This window comes from Doryrhamphus excisus, chromosome 11, assembly GCF_030265055.1.
Source record: "Doryrhamphus excisus isolate RoL2022-K1 chromosome 11, RoL_Dexc_1.0, whole genome shotgun sequence".
In the NCBI taxonomy this organism is placed as follows: domain Eukaryota; kingdom Metazoa; phylum Chordata; class Actinopteri; order Syngnathiformes; family Syngnathidae; genus Doryrhamphus; species Doryrhamphus excisus.
Window position 1 is genome coordinate 479,081 of NC_080476.1, and position 19,053 is coordinate 498,133.

The following is a 19,053-nucleotide window of genomic DNA, read 5'->3' on the forward strand; positions in this document are numbered from 1 at the left end:
ATAATGTTAAAAACCATATGCTGCAACTACAAAAATAAGTGGGCCCTGTATCTTTTGATTCTAGCATATGCGGCCCTCGCTGGTAGTTTGGACACCCCTAGTTGAGAGTCTCCAATGAACCTAACATGCCTGCTTTTGGACTGTGGGAGGACTCCAAAGGACCCGGAGAAAGGCCACTCTAGCACCCGGAACCCTGGGCTAATTCCATCCGCCAGAATGGTTCCCAGTAACAATTCCAACAAATGGACTGGAGAGACACCCCGAGATCGCCACACCCTGTGGACCCCCAGAAGGAGATGTGGCAGCTCGTGGAGGAACGCTTGTCCATCACGGTATTAGTGAAAGCGTTAATCCCATTGTGTCTCAATTAGGTTCCGTTAAATCTCAAGTAATCCAATCACCTTTGATGTGCTGCCATTTTGGATCTTGGTCGCTGGTAAGAACCACATAACATGACACGCTTGGAGTGACATTAATCCTATACAGCCTTCCATTTTACACCTCATCCGTCCACCTGAGGGGAACTTATTTTTACACAGTAAAAGCCAACATGCTACATTCCATACGGACAAGCCGGATCTTAGGATGCATGCATCCGGAAATCATTTCATCATTGATATGTATTTCTTTGCATCCTGCATGTAAAACAATAACTGTAGAACTCTAAAACGTGTTTTGTGTTAATATTTTTGGCTTTCCGCAATTAATTAATTGGATGTATATTATTTCCAAAAGGAAAATGTATCCGTTTTGGTTAGAGTCTGACCTTCTGGAACACATGGATGACGCTAACCAAGGTTCCACCGTATATCAAAACCAAACGAAGACAAACGAAGAAGCACTTTCTTGAAAGACTTCATCACCTTCAGCGTCTTTCTTTCATTCTCCACGTCACTTGGCCTCCTCCACTCGTCCCCCGTGTGGCAGTCCCACCACCCAACTGTGCCCCGGGTAGGCCCACAGATGAGAGCAGCGAGAAGACTGATTGACTCTCGGAGTTGTCAGGGATAATCCACATCTCCAGGCTGCACATTTTTCCTTCTTCCTGCTACTTTCGTTTGCTTTTTGAATAGGAAAACCGGCTTTCCTCTAACATTTACACTTTAGGCTCTTTCTGCTTTACCGTTCTTTCCTTTTTGGTCTTTCTTTGTAGAGTCCAATGAAAGATGGCAATATGACCGGTGACTGTTTGAAAAGGACACAAAGTGAAATATGGTTGAAATCCGTCATGTGTTTGCTCCCTCTTGGGGGTAAATGACTTTTATAAGGGAAATAAATGACAACAGTGTTACCAGCTATCGGCTATTCCAAAGAAGGAAATCGTTTAATTCCTCTCTTATAAGGGAGTGGCTTTTCCAGATTCAGCTGCCATGTGGCCATCCGCTTAGTTAGCGTTCACATACGATACAAGTTACGTGTCCCATTTGGGTTCTCTGGAGAAGCTGACAGTCCCATCAGTACCTAAATATTTCATTGGAGGACAAGCAGAATAGAAAACGATTGGACGGCGCACAAATGCTGTCTCTGAGGAGCCTAGAGCTCAGAGGGAGGCTGATGTCATTGCAGCGCTCCAATGTTGTTAATAATAACATTTTCTCTAATGACCTCCAGTGATCTGCAGTGGTTTTGCCCTGAGAGCTGTGATTGGCTCCTGCTAAAGAAAGAGCTACTGTTTCTTCTCTGAACGAAGGAATGAATGTTGCGAGATTAGAATTTATCATAAATTATAAATATTGCATATACACCAATAGATAGAAGAGAGCTAAGGCAACAACAAGGTGTAGCAGTACCTTGTAATACCGTGTGTACTTTAACAATGGTACTTCTCAGAGATCCTTCATGCATTGTGAAAAGATTCCACCTGAGTCACATTTCAGCTTCCTTCTTTTCTCTGGAGAAAAAATGTGACGGAGCGAGCAGGAATCTACACTCCCGCCTGTGCCATAAGCGTCACTCACTGGGATGTTTTGTCATGTTTTTCAGCCGGTCTCCAACCATCGGCACTATCACTCAGTCCCACGCCTCGTTGAAACAAAGTCACTCAGATAACCACTTCATTTTGGAGCATCACCCTTCAGTGTCCTCTGGGCTACAGCAAACACTATCACATGACACCCGGCTAATCTGATTGGCTGATCAGGACTGTAAATGAATCCAGCCACAGCCAATTACAGCAGACGCGTGTCGTTAGGAGAGATGTCTTCGGGGAGGGAAGTCGTGCTGGGGACAGGTGCATGGCCGCCGGTCTGGCAAATTACTTTCACAATGGACTTTTGGGTTATCACTTGCTGCTTATTATAAAAAGAGATGGGGGGGGGTGGTACGACAAGCCTTTCCTGTCATGATACCTCAAGTACTTTTCCCGGGTAATTTTCTTATTTAGGTCTGCTGCGACAACATCCTTCTATTTTCAACAATCAAGGATGATTGACGACTTTTGTCTTTGGAAGAAACCATTCAACAGTGATGTGATGTTGCTTTATTATTACCAGCAGGTTGGGCTGGAGCCTATCCCAGCTGACTTTGAGCAAGAGTCGATGGAAATTCACATCATATAGATACCGTATTTTACGGAATATAAGTAGTTTTTTTTCATAGGTTGGCTGTTCCTGCGACTTATACTCCAGAGCGACTTAGAAATGAAAAAAATTGTTTGTTCCTGTTGTGGTTCATATCTGGCAGCTTCACTGTCACAGTTATTCCAAAATATATTCATTCATAAATAATTCTGTTTTATGGTTGAATACCTCCTGCACAAAAAAACATAAAAGATGTATAAATACGTTGTTACGGGTTATCGGACGTTTGGGTTATGAAAATCTACATATTTTGTATTGAATGCATTTTTATGCTATTTATGCTCATTTTTCGGCCCTTTGTATTGAGTTGTGGACTCTTATAGAGCAGCTACACACAATAACCAGCACAGAAAGCTTTCTAGATCTTCCAGAACCTGCACCTATCCCAGCTGTATTCCTCTGGATTTCGTGCTTTTCGCAAAAACTGTCTATTTTAATCTCCAAGCACGCTCACTGCGCTATGGTTGGTCACACCCCCACATGCTCAGGAGGACTTCCGGATAGCTGCCGAACCCACGTTCTTAGGAGTTAATAATAAATGGCCATTTTAATAAGATTTATAAATAAGAAAATTCACTTATCACGGTCCGGACTTGAAGCAAATAACTGCGATAAATGAGGGATTCTAATACTTAATGTTGTGGCAAGCGAGTGTAAAAAGCCGTGATGATTCTCCTCCTGTTGATTGGTAGCAGCTGGGAAAAGTGTGAGGACTGTGAACACACCAGACTTTAACCGAACCTTTGACAGATTGCTCATGTCACCGTCGTGACAACATGTCTCATTAATAAATCATATACAGTATATGCAACCTCCATCATGCTGTTTTATGGTATTGAGTTGTGGACTCTTATAGAGCAGCTACACACAATAACCAGCACAGAAAGCTTTCTAGATCTTCCAGAATCTGCACCTATTCGATCTGTATTCCTCTGGATTTTGTGCTTTTCGCAAAAACGGTCTGTTTTAATCTCCGGGCACGCGAGGACTTCCAGATAGCTGCCGAACCCATGTTTATAGGAATTGATAATAAATGGCCATTTGTATTGGATTTATAAATAAGGAAATTCACTTATCACTGACCGGGTTGGAAGCAAATAACTGCGATAAACGAGGGATTCTAATACTTAATGTTGTGGCAGGCGGGTGTATAAAGCCGTGATGATTCTCCCCCCCCCCCGTTGATTGGTAGCAGCTGGGAAAAGTGTGAGGACTGTGAACACACCAGACTTTAACCGAACCTTTGACAGATTGCTCATGTCACCGTCGTGACAACATGTCTCATTAATAAATCATATCCAGTATATGCAACCTCCATCAAGCCGGCTTTGCTAGATTCCCACGTCTGAGTCCAGTCGTCTTTGCCTTGCTTTATTTCATTTTGATCCATGTTAGGAGAACTAGTGTTTAGTTTGCAGAGACGCTTTATATAACTAACGTCGGTTCAGTATTGGCCCGAATCACAACATACAATCTGCGGCTCTGCTGGGCAGACGATTTAGCTTTTGTGCTTGCCAGGTTCTGTGAAGGCATGAGCTTGGCGGATGAGTCAGGATTATGATCCATCCACATATCAGCTGGTATCAGGAGGAGCTTGGTCCATCCTGCAACATGCAGACCTTTTATTCACAAGCAGAACATGAGCTTGGTGCAAATCCCGGAGAAATGAAGCGCTTCGGTAGCGACTGAAGGAGATGAAGCGGGAGGCCAAAGTTGAGGAGGTGGCGCTAAAGAAACGGCGTATATTTGGGTGTAATGAGGCAGCATCCAGTTGGGAGCTTTCCGAGCTTTCCGGAGCGTGTCCCATTACGCCACCATTATCCCAGGTCAAGATGCCTCGATCCCCCCCCCCTTGTGATGGCGTCACCCTTGCCTGCTGCTACACGGGGTCATAATTGATTGGCTGGTCAAGAACACATTTCAGAAAGGTAGTTAACCCGCTCGCCTCGGTGTCTGTCTCCATAAAGGCATTGACATGACCCAGATATCCAAGATGGAGTCAATGTGACCCCGAGGACAAGCAGGAGGCGAGTAAACACTTCCAGGATTCATTACCCAGAAAGACCACAATTGAAAAAAAGATGTTGTTGGCCTCTCGTTTACCATGCATCCATCCATGGACCTTCTGCACGCCTCGTCCTCATTAGTGTGGCTGGTGTGTTGAAGCCTATCCCAAGTATTCAACCGTCAATCTCTCTACAATTTCATGGCTTGACTCTTTTCTACCACTTATGCTGTTTCATGGGAGAATACAACCTATTATTCATCGAAACGTATGCGTATTTAAGCTAATACATACAAAATGTTCAAGGATAACAATGGCTAAATGAAGTAAATAAATATGAAAATATTCCATTCATAAGGAATCCTACTTCACAGAAATTCACTTATCATGGTTGGGTTGGAACAAATGAACAGTGATAAATGAGGGATTCTGTAGGGGGGTGTAAACTTTTGCCAGTGAGGACTGCATACTGAAAAATTGCAAAATCAATTATAAATTTTTGCTTTTTTTCCAGATAGTCTTTGTAAATATTTATATTATGGCTTTATTACCAGAATATTTTGACTTTATTTGCATAAAATTATAACTTTCTTCCTAATCACATTTCCCAAAAATGAAATGTTTGTTTCTCTTTTCTTAATTAAAAAAAAAATTCTTTAATATTTCAATTCTACACTACAAAAATTCCATACTTTTTTCTCATTATGTTACGAGTTTGTTCCCATAAAATTCCAACTTTTTTCTCCTTGGACTACAACCTTTTTTCTCGTCATATTTAAACTGCTTTTGGAGTTTTTTTTAAATTTCAGTCAGTTTTTTGACCCTATACATATTTTCTATTTGTGACTTTATTTTCATAACATTTGAAGTATTTCCACAAGCCAATTTCCAAGGTTATCTACATATGACTGTGAGGTATGCTAACCACTTGCCACCGTGTACACCCCCCCCCCCCCCCCCGACTCTAATTCAAGTGGTTGTCCTTTTAAAAATATGTGGTCCAAAGTGTTTCCTTGGCTGTCAGCTCGACGCTGCCTCGTATTTCCATAATTGCACTATTTGTATTTCTATCGTCTTGTGGGGTCGATCTAGATCAAGCTTCCAGGAGCTGCTTGTTTAGCATTCCTCACGCCTCCAACCATATTCATCCAATGTGGATCCATAACAACGTCGGGGTTAATGACGTTCGATTATACAATTAGAGAATCAAAACACTTTGGCAAGTCAGGTGGAAACGGCGCCTTGTAATCCCAAAAAGTGGAGATAAGAGATCCGTGCTGCTTTTGGCTCACTTTGGGAACGCCGATGTTTGAGCCGTTACGCTTTATTATTTCAGTGATGGAGTTTGAAGCGGGCTGATCGCAGGGGGGCTGACGGGACAACGTTAGTCCATTCATCAGCATTTAGTCTGCCAGGCTGCGGGTGACATGGCAGCCACTGAAACGGGAAAATTACGGAGCGCATTACGACGAGCGCTACAAACGTTCCCAGCGCTTAGCATGGCAATGAGGCGGCACAGTGGCGGACTTCACGCGGTACCATGGGCGTGTGGAGACAATATGGAGAAAATATTCCCTTTATGAATAAGAAGTCCTACTTCACTGAAATTCACTCATCACAGTCGAGATAAACGCAATAAATGAGGATTACGTTTTCCCTTCACATAGTGCCTGTAAAGTATAATATTCCTCTATAAAATGTATATTTTGTTAATATTTTTTGGGAGTCTGGATTGAATTAATTAGCTCATTAATTTTCTCTGACATTTTGGAACAAATTAATTAAAAAAAACAATTTAGCACTGTACTCTTTACATCTGTATTAGCATATATGGCTCACATTTTCCCCATGGATCACAGCGATTGAGACAGACATAACCAATGGATAAATATGCAGATAAATGCATTCACATTCAGTCCAAAGAGAGTTCTCGTCATTCCGCAAGAGCCAATTTGACGTGATAAATAACTGTCCTTATTTCTGCTGAGAGACAATTACATGAACTGAATTATGATGATAATATTGACTCCCCCATCCAAAAATGGAGATGAGTGACTCCAATTTCCACCGTGCAGATGGAATCAAACAAGTAGACAATAAAGAATGACACTAATGAGGAATCCGTGCAGGATCCCTCACAACAAGTCGGAGATAAACTTCCGCTGCTGAAATGTTTGCGTTTAAAAAGCGGTTGGCCAGATGTTCAGCCAGGATGCACATCAAGAAAAGTCACGTTTTACGTCTTAAACATCTTTGTCCAAAATAAAGTGGCTGCTAGCATAGCTCCAAGACGTCAGCTGCTCTTTGTTTTTATTGTAAAATGCCACGGGGGCCATTCCAACATCTGGCGTATTTTAGGATTTTTTTTCCCAGACAGTTATTATTTTACAATCCTCCATATTGAGTTCATTTGTCATGCTGGGTTAGCGTATTCGCTGAAGAACAAAATAATCAAACTTCCAGCTCCCGAGTTCATACCTGACTTTGTTTTAAGACGTATAGCGAAGCCTGATTGATGCCATCGCTGTCCTTTACGACGTGACTGGCATGCGTAGCACGTGACAGCAGATGTTAGGAAAGTAGAACCTGACACCAAAATCGCTGTCAACTTCTGCTGGGGTAATTTATGCACGCCTTCCGATGACAAATGGCGCCCAGCAGGGGCCTGTTTAACATTTCAGTCTGAATCACAAACATTCAACTACGGCACTCAGCAGAGACGGAAAAGACGAGAGCAGGACAAAGACGCTGAGAACCAAGAAGAACATGGAATCCAGCGTCTTATACATAAACACACAAATCCCGGATCCAAAAGCCTGAAGTGAGGACCCCAGGGGGTAAGATGCAGGAGCAGATGTTACAAAAGAGCTGCAGAGAATTGGCTGCTGGGTAAAAAGTTTATATCCAGTCTACGAGCCAATCAAACGTCTCCCAATGATGCGGCTCTGCAGGTCTACTTGAATCCATTAACTCCTCATCAGAACCTCATTAGATGAACGGAGGTGGTCATGTGACGCATGGAACGTCAACATCGCAGCGTTCATCAGAAACAGTCGAGCCGGGCTTCTTGGGGGAGTTGCTGGACCACCAGCCAATTGCGTGCTACTCAAATTTTGGATCAACATTTGCAATAAATGTAATTTTTTAGATAAGATTCTGCTCCAGAATGAGCTAAACTGCATCATTGAAGGCTACTTTTACTTTTAAACTATTTGTGTTAATATTTTTGTCTTTCTGGAATGGATCAATTCCATCCATTAATCCATTTTCTATGCCGCTTATCCTCAATAGGATCGCAGTGATGCTGGAGCCTATCCCAGCTGTCTTATCTAATCTATGATTGCACTGTTTTTACTTGACAGGTTGCCTAGCAACCTTATCAAGGTAGCTGCACGCTAGCATGGTAGAAAACACCCACACACACTTGATTGACACAAGCTGGAACGAGTTCAATACCAACACAGAATCCCACACACTGATCCAATCAGGACGCAGTAACGCCCCAACGTGGGCGGACCTCAAGGACAGCTTATGGGCATAGTCACTTCCTGGTTTTGGGTCCGTAGTCCGCATTTTGCATCCAGTCAGTTGGGATAGGCTCCAACCCTGAACAGGATAAGCAGTAGAAAATGGACGGAAGGATGAAACCGTCGGTCCCTCACCAGGTTCCCCGTCTCCAACCCAGTCCATTCACGTAATTCCGGCTTAAATAAAAGGATAGAGAAGGTTTATAGTCATCCAAAACATCTGTGCGTATTATGACTTGGTCTTCCTTCTACGGATCGTTACCTCAGCCGTTGCAATTTAGGAGCGTTTTCTCTTGGGTTCAATTCCTTGCGTGATGGGTCCAGTTCCAGTGAGCTGCCTTTAATGGCCGCCCACAACTCCTAAGCAAGCAAGCTGTCCCAGAGCACAATCATTCAACTATTCCAGCGCTACACATAATTATAGTTCAATTCCAAACCTTTTCACCAATACAATGTACCCAAAATGAATTGGGCCTGAAATAGTCGTTTTTATTTCAACAAAGCAGAATAGCCAGAAAAAAAACGAGTGAGACAAAAACATTGAATTTCATAAAAGTACCAATTTTCTCTGTTAAATGTTTCAACAATATCCATAATAATGAGCATATAATAACTATATTTTCCATGTGATTTCCTCTCTATGTCACAGGAGGTACAGACCTGACTTTATATTGTATATATATTTTACAAAGTTTTCTCTTTGATCATCAGTCATTTCTACCGTGTATTCTGAGTCGAAAATTAATAAGCTACCAGATCTTACCCAAAACCAATTTAGTCGACTCTTCAAAATCTATATTTACCCGTTTCTTTCGTTTCAAAGACCACCTCTGCTTTCTCGTCTTCATCACTCATCCTTCAAAGTTGACCTTTCCACAGCCGCCAAAGTCACCGACACATCAGGGCTTTTGTGACGCCCAATAGAACACCTCATGGATCTGTCATGACCCGGGTGAGAACAGGACAACGGATGAGAGTTCGGGGAACGCAGAAATTCATTCGCTTCTTGACTTATCATGCCTTGGAGAGTTTCTCCACCGGAACTACCAACTAGTGATCATACATTGCTAGGAGCTGAACCACTTGGGACCACTGCAGCCAGGTGACCCTCCAGAAACAGTCTTTTAGAGGTGTGTTCTATGTAAACAATTAGTGTCACATGAAATCGAAATACTTTAAATATGCATAAGCAGAACATTCAGGAAAAACTAAAAATGAAAATCCTTTATTTAACCCAGTACCCTCCACCGGTTCGAGTTCCTGTCTTACCGTTGTCGATGGCAATGAACGCCGCTGTGTATTTATTGTCATGGACATAAGGAGATTCACGGTCCAGAGAGGCCAAAGTGTTGACAGTTCCTCGCAGTTGGTTGACAGTCAGCCAGCCTGCCGGATCTCTCAGGATCGCGTACCTTGAGAAGACAGTTGGAGGTTAGAGGTCAGAATCAAACGGACCGGAACATTCACATTGGCTAGCACGACTGGCCCATGAAAAGCAAAGTCAGAATAAGAAGTTTCTCGGGCTTTGTTCCCACATAATGAAACCGACACCTGGAAGTCTGTTTGAAAACACCAGATCATTTCATACAACAAACCAAGAAGCTCATTTTTAAAATATTCCTATTTGTGTTGACGTTGCCTTTGTCGCTAGCTTGTGTTCCTCAGCGAGTGGACAAGCGGTGCTAAATGTTTCCGCATAGCTCCAAATCTCATCAAAGCGCTGCAAGTGAACTTTAGATTAAAATCAATAACATGTATGCTGTAGGCTAATGGTTACGTTAACCAAAGCAATTTGACCCACGTGCTTCAATCAGTGAAACGACACCTTCATGTTCATCGTCACTTTGATATATCGCCAACATTATCTGTTGTTTGGTTTTTGTTGATTTTTTTACAGCAATTGACTCTGGTCTTTATTGTGTGCTAGTCTTTTCTCGCCTAGATGAGGTTAACCATATGGTGCATTCTGGGAATAAAGGTCCTAGAGATCTTCAGACCAGGAAAGCCATTCATTAAACTCCAGTAATAAAAAAAAAAAACAAAAAAAAAAACAAAGGCCCGTGATGAGAGAAGCAGGAAAAGTAAAACTATATTAATCTGAAAGTTCTCCAAAATCTTACATAAAGTCTTCCCATAAAACTGTAAACGTCTCCATATTCAGTTCTCAAGGGCGTAATGAGTAATGCAGTAAGTTTGTTGATATCGTTTATTTATGTCTGTATCCTTTTCTACTTTCTCTCCTGAGATCAAGATATTGCGGTGATTGGGAAGTTTGAGGAAGCGGGAGAGATAGAGACGAGATGGCATCCTGCCAATGCTAATAACCACTTCCTGTCTGAGAGCTGCTGAGGGTGTAAGCATTCGTTAGAAGGACAGTACAAGGATTGTGCTTACTCGTGTTGGGCCGCAGCCGCTATGCACTTCATGGAAATACACAGCGGGAAAAGCCGGAGAATGAGGAAGGAGATGGAGATAAAGCAGTAGAGTGATGAGGGGAAGTATCAAGGAGGAAGTGGTACAGCATACTCCAGACTCATTTCCCCAAACTACTTCCGGAGTGGAAAAATCTAAGAAAACCAGTTTGAATGTCCAAGTTGCATCAATGTGGGAAATCTTTTCCCGGGATGCGCCATTACAGCCCCGATGCACCGGGATTGTGGGATCTCTTTCCAAAGGAGGCTTACGTCTCTTCCTCTGTGCCGCTCTCTCCCCCCCCCCAGCCCCCCACCCCCAGGTCCCCAAAGCTACCGGAGCGTTTTCAAGCCTGACATCCAAGGTCCTACTTCTCTCTTCCTTTAAGTCCCACATTCTTCCCTTGAATGTGACTCCACTGAGAAGTCGGAGCCGACAGGAAGCTTCTGAATAATGTAAAAACCTTGCTATGTTCCTGTTTTCCTTTTCGGAAAAACAACATCTACATATTTTGCAAGCGACATGACATTGAGGTTACTTGCACTCAGAAAGAAACGCATGAACCTACACCGACATGTTGGGGGCTTTGGTTCCGAGGGACCAAACACGACAGGGCAAACACAACACTTTGTTACATGTAATAACAATTTGGGTAAAAACTGAGTATTTTGAGTATATTTTCCAGGAGTATTATATGTTTTAGGTCAAATAAAGGAAAATTAGGGCTGCACGGGGGCCTCGTGGTTAGCATGTTAGCTGCACTGTCCCTCCCACATCCCAATAACACGCATGTTGGGTTGATTGGAGACTCCAAATTGTCCATAGGTATGAATGTGAGTGTGAATGGTTGTTTGACTATATGTGCCCTGTGATTGGCTGGCTACCAGTCCAGGGTGGACCCCGCCTCTTGCCCCAAATCAGCTGGGATAGGCTCCAGCATACCTGTGACCCAAGTGAGGACAAGCGGTTTAGAAATTGGATGGATGGATAAATAGTTTATATATAATCATATAGCATTATCTAGGGCTGCACAGTGGTTGAGTGGTTAGCACGCAGCCCTCACAGCTAAGTGACCCGAGTTCGATCCCACCTCCTCTAAAAACATGCTAAGTTAATTGGCCACTCCAAATTGTCCATAGGTATGAATGTGAGTGTGAATGGTTGTTTGTCTATATGTGCCCTGTGATTGGCTGGCTACCAATCCAGGGTGGACCCCGCCTCTTGCCCCAAATCAGCTGGGATAGGCTCCAGCATACCTGTGACCCAAGTGAGGACAAGCGGTTTAGAAATTGGATGGATGGATAAATAGTTTATATATAATCATATAGCATTATCTAGGGCTGCACGGTGGTTGAGTGGTTAGCACGCAGGCCTCACAGCTAAGTGACCCGAGTTCGATCCCACCTCCTCTAAAAACATGCTAAGTTAATTGGCCACTCCAAATAGTCCATAGGTATGAATGTGGGTGGGAATGCTTGTTGCCCGAAGACAGCTGGGATAGGCTCCAGCACCCCCCGCAACCCTCGTGAGGATAAACGGTAGAAAATGAATGAATGAACATTATCCAATATAAATACTGTAAATAACTGCACTTTCAATTACCACATGTTCATATTTTTCACAGAAAATATGAAACATTGTAGTATTTTTGACATCAACTCTGCTTTGCGTTGGCCTCGTCTGTTCACTGAGTTCAAACGACACCCCAAAGTTGACTGGAAAGAGTCCAGTTTCCTCATCAGGTATCAATTAGCCGAATGTAAATAGGTATTCAACATTTCCAAAGACAACCTCCCACAGAAAAAGAGACCTAATTAAAGTCCCCAAACTTTCCTGATGACACGTCTAATTACGGGCTCCTCACTTCACAGCCCACTAGGTTGGCACTTGAGGAGCGTGACATTTAAGATTCCGACAAGCTTACTTTCAGAGTAAACTCTTACACTAAATTTCAAGGTGCAAAACGCCCCGAAAGTGTATTTCCTCAATTCTCACGCAGATACCGATAAATGGATCAAACTCTGGGCGTCTCGCATTAGCACTCGTCTCTACCTGATGTCATGTTCGTTTTCGGTACTCTCATCAAACTGAAGGAAACGGACCTAAAGATGACACAAATCCCTCCTGAACCAAATGTTGTGGCCTCCATGCTAAGCATCATTAAAATGACATATCACATATTTTACACATATTTTATCACATCCGGAATGGACTACTGCAACAGTATTCTCTACGGTACTACATCCAAGACCCTCAATAAACCGCAATATATTCAGAACTCCCGTGAACACATCACCCCGGTCCTTAAAAACCTCCACTGGCTTCCCGTCCCCCAACGGATCCATTTCAAAGTCCTTCTCATCACCTACAAAGCTCTCCACAGTTTGACCCCCCCATATCTCACAGACCTCCTCCATCCACACGATCCCCCTTGGACTCCAAGCTCCTGGCACTGCCCTGGAAGACCGAGCTTCTCCATCGCTGCCCCCGCCCTCCGGGTGGACCCACCTGTTTAAATCCGTTTTCAATGTTGTATTTTAATGCATCAGTTTTTTACTCAACTCTTCTACACAGTGTATTTCTTCATATACAAATAAAAATGTATTATTATTATTATTATTATTATTATATTAACTTTTTAATCCATGCATCCACATACACGCCCATGGCGGCTTTTTTAGGCATCGTTGGCATCGGAATATACAACAATCCTCTTTGAGCGACATCGATTCTTGCCGGCAACCTCGCAGTTTGTGCCTTTAAAAAAATGTCTTCAACTCATCAACTCATCTTCTCCATAAGCCAGATATGAATTTCATGTGAAGATACTTTGCATTGGAGGCGGATGACATTGTAATTGACCCCATTACAGAGCCTGCTTATTATGTTTGTTTGTTGATGAATATGATTTATGGCCTATTCTATCAAAACAAACTCACGGTATTAGTAGTTGATGATGCCGCCCCTTTAAACCGTCCACCAACTCCTTCTAAAGTATCCTGACTACGCCAAGTACTGCACTCCTTTGGGCCTCGCTTGATTCAAGATAATTGCCTTTATTCCACACAATTATCATCCATCAGTTCATCCGCTAATTGTGCTCATCCTTCATAAGAAAAAACTCACACATTAAATAAACCAATTTCTTCGTAAAGACCGCATTGTAGTAATTACAGATTTACAAATATATTGCAGGATAACTGTGTTATGGCAGTAGTTAGTTATGAAACGCTTGTTCTATTAATGACACGTAATGGCCTGAACTTCTCCGATCTCACGCTCTCACTATATATTATACAATATACTCTGTTTAATTGCACCCCCTGCAATTTGGCAGCGAGTAAAATGCCACCCACAATGATAAAATTAGTTAAATTAGCATAGCAAGTATTTTATTATGCATCTCCCCCTGGAATGGTAATCTGCCTGACTGGGACCGAGAAATGTCACAAACGGCACGCCGGCAGGTTGGAGAGACGGGATGACTGCCACAATTAATACGTATCACAGGAGGAGCTGGGTGACAGTATTCCTGTGAAAAGTACGTTTTGTCGCCTCATTGAATTGAAATGTTTGAAACGCAGGAGTTCCTGCTGTGACATTTGGCGTCTTTGGCGCCTCCGTTCTCCATCGCAAAAGGCCATCAAGCTGTCATGTAAGACTTGGCACAGGTGCTTTATTGATCACACCTCGCACAATTAACATGCTCGGTGAGGGCTAATTTTAATAAGACGTGTGAAAAATATACACTTAAAATTCCATATGGACGTGCTTTGCCTCTGAATGCCACAGGCTCTGATCCCGGGCTCAGACGGATTGTGTTCCGTGGCAAATGCATTTAACCTGCAAATCCCGGGGCAGACACACAAACACAAGCAAACACGCCGGCACATTTATGTACACGCATCCGAGGCAGCAGAGTTAAAAGTCAACTCCACTTTCTTCTTCATATTCCATTCCCTTGGTCTTCCTGTTTCCTGTCCTCGGCCCGCCTCTGCAGGTCGCAGCTCTGGCATGACCGTGTCGCAGCTACAAGCACGATGTCAGGGAGCGGGGGGAGACAATACAACCAAGGAAGATGGACGTATGCGTAACCTCCACGCACCCAAGGACTTCACATAGAAATGATGTTTTGATAGCGCTAGTCTGAAGTTTAAAATGCCTTTCAGGAAAGGAAAGTTTCGTCATTGGAATTCAAGCATCATCATTTGAGTGTTGAAGCGTTACTGGCGATAAGAAATTCAAACATATCCATTGTTTGTGCTGATAACGTTTTCCCGTGTCAACGAGAGGTGTGCACATCATCAACAAGTTTGTTTTTTTACTCAATGGAGACTCGCTGCTGCTTGTCCTTGTTCACTTACTCGCCCCTGCTACTGCTAGCTAAAAAGGAAACCAAATAACATGTTATTAATTATTATTATTTATTAGTGCCGTGGAAAAAGCCACACATCTGGTCTTTTATTCAAATCAACTCCCTTTATCCTCACTGGATGAAGGTTCGAGTATCACCGACTCATGGGTGCTTGACAAGGACTCGGGTTCCACTGACTCGTGGTTGCTCGACAAAGACTCAAATTTCACTCAAGTTTCAGAGACTCATGGGTGCTTGAAGAAGATTCAAGTTCGCTCAACAATGCCTCCAGTTTGACTTGACAAAGCCTTGACTTTCACTGACTCACAAGAATTCAACAAAGACTCAAGTTTCATGGACTCATGCATGCTGGATGGAGACTCAAGTTTCACTGACGTACGAACGCTGGACAAGGAACTCCAGTTTCACCGACTCAGGCGTGTGCAACCAACATTTGAGTTTCACTGACTCACGGCGGCTCAAAGAACGCTCAATAATAATAATAATTTTATTTGTATGGCACTTTTCTAGAAAGTCAGATGCTTTACAGAACCCGAAGCCTCGAGTTCCACTGACTAGGGTGTGCTCAATGAGGACTCAAGTTTCACTGATTCACAGGTGCCTGAAGAAGACCCACATTCACAGACTCATGGGTGCTCGACCAAGACTCAGTTTTTGCTAACTCACGTGTGCTCGACCAAGACTCAAGTTTCAGTGACTCAGAGTTGTTCAAAGAAGACTCAAGTTCACCGACTCATGGGTGCTCGACCAAGACTCAGTTTTTGCTAACTCACGTGTGCTCGACCAAGACTCAAGTTTCAGTGACTCAGAGTTCTTCAAAGAAGACTCAAGTTCACCGACTCATGGGTACTCGACCAAGACTCAGTTTTTGCTAACTCACGTGTGCTCGACCAAGACTCAAGTTTCAGTGACTCAGAGTTGTTCAAAGAAGACTCGAGTTCACTGACTCATGGGTGCTCGACCAAGACTCAGTTTTTGCTAACTCACGTGTGCTCAACCAAGACTCCCATTTCAGTGACTCAGAGTTGTTCAATGAAGACTCAAGTTCACCGACTCATGGGTGCTCGACCAAGACTCAGTTTTTGCTAACTCACGTGTGCTTGACCAAGACTCAGGTTTCAGTGACTCAGAGTTGTTCAATGAAGACTCAAGTTCACCGACTCATGGGTGCTCGACCAAGACTCAGTTTTTGCTAACTCACGTGTGCTTGACCAAGACTCAGGTTTCAGTGACTCAGTTCTTCAAAGAAGACTCGAGTTCACCGACTCATGGGTGCTCGACCAAGACTCAGTTTTTGCTAACTCACGTGTGCTTGACCAAGACTCAGGTTTCAGTGACTCAGAGTTGTTCAATGAAGACTCAAGTTCACCGACTCATGGGTGCTCGACCAAGACTCAGTTTTTGCTAACTCACGTGTGCTTGACCATGACTCAGGTTTCAGTGACTCAGAGTTGTTCAATGAAGACTCGAGTTCACTGACTCATGGGTGCTCGACCAAGACTCAGGTTTCAGTGACTCAGTTCTTCAAAGAAGACTCGAGTTCACCGACTCATGGGTGCTCGTCCAGCACCAATAGGTCAGCTGCCAAACAAAGTCTGAGTGCAGGTTTCTTGACGATGGTTGACTCAAACGAATCAAGTACCCTGTTCATTCAATGAGTGACTCATAGGAATTTGAGTCAGTAAAAGGAACCGCTTGTAAAAACGATTTGTTTCAGTAGGAAATGAACATAAAACAAAAACTGGGAGTTCAAATATTGATGTTGATATTACAGACCAGAATTTAAATTCATCGTTTATTGTACTGTGGGCATTTAGGCTTTTTTACAGCCCTGTCAGGCGGCCACTTATCAAATCTCGGTATGCAAATCACGACATCTCCAGAGTCTCCTGCGGAACAACTTTGCATTATGTGCTGTTTGATACCGACATCGTCTCTACTTTACGGCACATAAAGCCGTCTCAATTATTTGAGCAGCAATGTCACAATCCAGCGGTTTTATTTTCTTGGGTCATTACTACACCCCTGCGTTTAGTTAAGTCTATTTGTAAATGTGATATAATTACAATGGTAGAAACAGAGGATGGAATTAAGAAGCCAATGAAACCAATGAAGAGTAGCCCGCATTCTGTTGCTTTCTTTAGGAAAAAGGCATTATGGGTAAAGTACACAGTGAGACTTGAGAGTAGGATGATTGACCTTAAATACTCCCAGGAAAGAATACTAGACTCAATCAGTACGAATAGAAGTTGTCACTCCTTACCTGACGCTTTGTAACTGTAACGTGTCCGGGTCGGTGGCATTGAGAGCGGCTACAAAGCTTTCCACCGGAATGTTTTCCATCCTGGTGACGATCAGCGGGTCAGGGAAGAAGACCGGACCTTCATTAATGTCCAAAACTCTGACTTGAACGGTTGCTGTAGAACTGGGGCCGTAGCCGACATCGGGAACCAGAAGGTCCTCGTTCTCCACTTTGATGTAGATCTTATGGAACGCAGTGCCTTCATAATCCAGAGGCTGAACAGAGAAATGGAGATTATTCATACAAATCATATTTATCTTTGTAAATAAATTCTACCTTGATGACGGACAGCATTCCCTCGTTATTGTCTGGGTTGGTTTGAATCTCAAAGCTCCGTGTGGGATCTCCGTTGATTATGGAGTAGACCGCCCTCCATGCGCCCGTGGCTGGGTCATCTCTATCATCCACTGTCAGGTTCACCACCACGCCGGTCGAGCCCTCGTAGACGTAGGCTTCGAACTGCAGACGCACAAACACCGAAATCACCATAAGATACCAAAAGCGAACGATACAATGATATTGTAGTTTTATAGTTATAAAATATCACTATTCAATACAGCGGTACCTTGGTAATAGTACATTTTTCAATGGAAATAACTTTTGTACGACCTACTACTAGGTTCCAATTCCGTGTAATTGGTTTTGCATTATTTTTTATTAAGAAAAATGCTTTGGGGCACGGTGGTCGAGTGGTTAGCACGCAGACCTCACAACTAGGACACTCCAGTTCAATTCCACCCTTGGAGTTTACATGTTCTCCGGGTACTCCGGTTTCCTCCCACATTCCAAAAACATGCTAGGTTAATTAGCCACTCCAAATTGTCCATAGATATGAATGTGAGTGTGAATGGTTGTTTGTCTATATGTGCCCTGGGATTGGCTGTCCCAGGGTGGACTCCGCCTCTCACCCAAAGACAGCTGGAATAGGCTCCAGCATCCCCAGTGACCCTCGTGGTGATAAATGGTAGAAAATGAATGAATGAAAAATGTTTTGGTTTTAGTGAGATTTGGTTTTCGACTGATCCTTTGAAGCGGATGAAGAACCAAAACCAAAGTACTACTGCACTCGGATTGATTGTCAATGTTCAAGTTCACTCATGGTGCATCCTGTTAGATGTTGGTCTTGCTGGAAGATGCGTATCATATGTCGACATACTGCAAACTCTGACATGAACCAGGAAGTACCCCTTCCTTTTGGTCAACAGTCTATTGCAGGGGTGCTCATTAAGTCGATCACGATCTACCGGTCGATCGCGGAGGTGGTACTGGTCGATCGCTGGTCGATCGCGGCGTGACATTAAAAAAATATCATCCCAGCATCAATGCCGTCACTTGATTGACATACAGGGCAGCCATTCAGATGACAACTGAATGTTGCCCTTCGGGCGACCAATCAAATCAAACAACGTCTCTAAGTGCAGCAGAACTTACGATGTCAGCCTATCATCCATCCCCGTTACTTGATTGACATACAGGACAACCAGTCAGATGACAACTGAATTTTGACCTTTAGGTCACCGCTCATGCGTAAACAACGATGCAAAGTGCTAAGCTAGTCGGCGAATTGCGAGATTTTAAAGCCCTCGCTAAAGTTTATGGTCACTAAAATGAGTGAAGGAGCTGGACCAAGTAAAAAGGCAAAAACTGGACCAAGTAAAAAGGCAAAAACATATCACTTCCATACGGATATGGAATATTATACGGATATTGTGATACGGATATTATCCATGACCGATAAACATTTGGAAGTGTGCTTGAGGCTGGCTATCAGCAGCTACTGTCCGGACTATGCATCCCTGGCTGGTTCAATTCAGTGCAAGTCATCAAAGTAAACTCAGGTAATTACAAAAAAT

General features: G+C 43.2%; 1 protein-coding gene across 4 annotated transcripts in view; it reads right to left on the reverse strand.

Annotated features, from left to right (window-relative positions):
- The window catches only part of cdh13 (cadherin 13, H-cadherin (heart)), a 253,180-nt gene that overhangs the window by 39,011 nt on the left and 195,116 nt on the right, over nt 1-19,053 (reverse strand). For all 4 annotated transcript variants that reach the window (XM_058088198.1, XM_058088197.1, XM_058088200.1 and 1 more), the window contains 3 exons: nt 17,477-17,659; nt 17,162-17,415; nt 9,381-9,523 (listed from right to left, as the gene is read on the reverse strand). In XM_058088198.1, the coding sequence (XP_057944181.1) occupies nt 9,381-9,523; nt 17,162-17,415; nt 17,477-17,659 (580 nt within the window). The remainder of the gene's footprint in view (nt 1-9,380; nt 9,524-17,161; nt 17,416-17,476; nt 17,660-19,053) is intronic.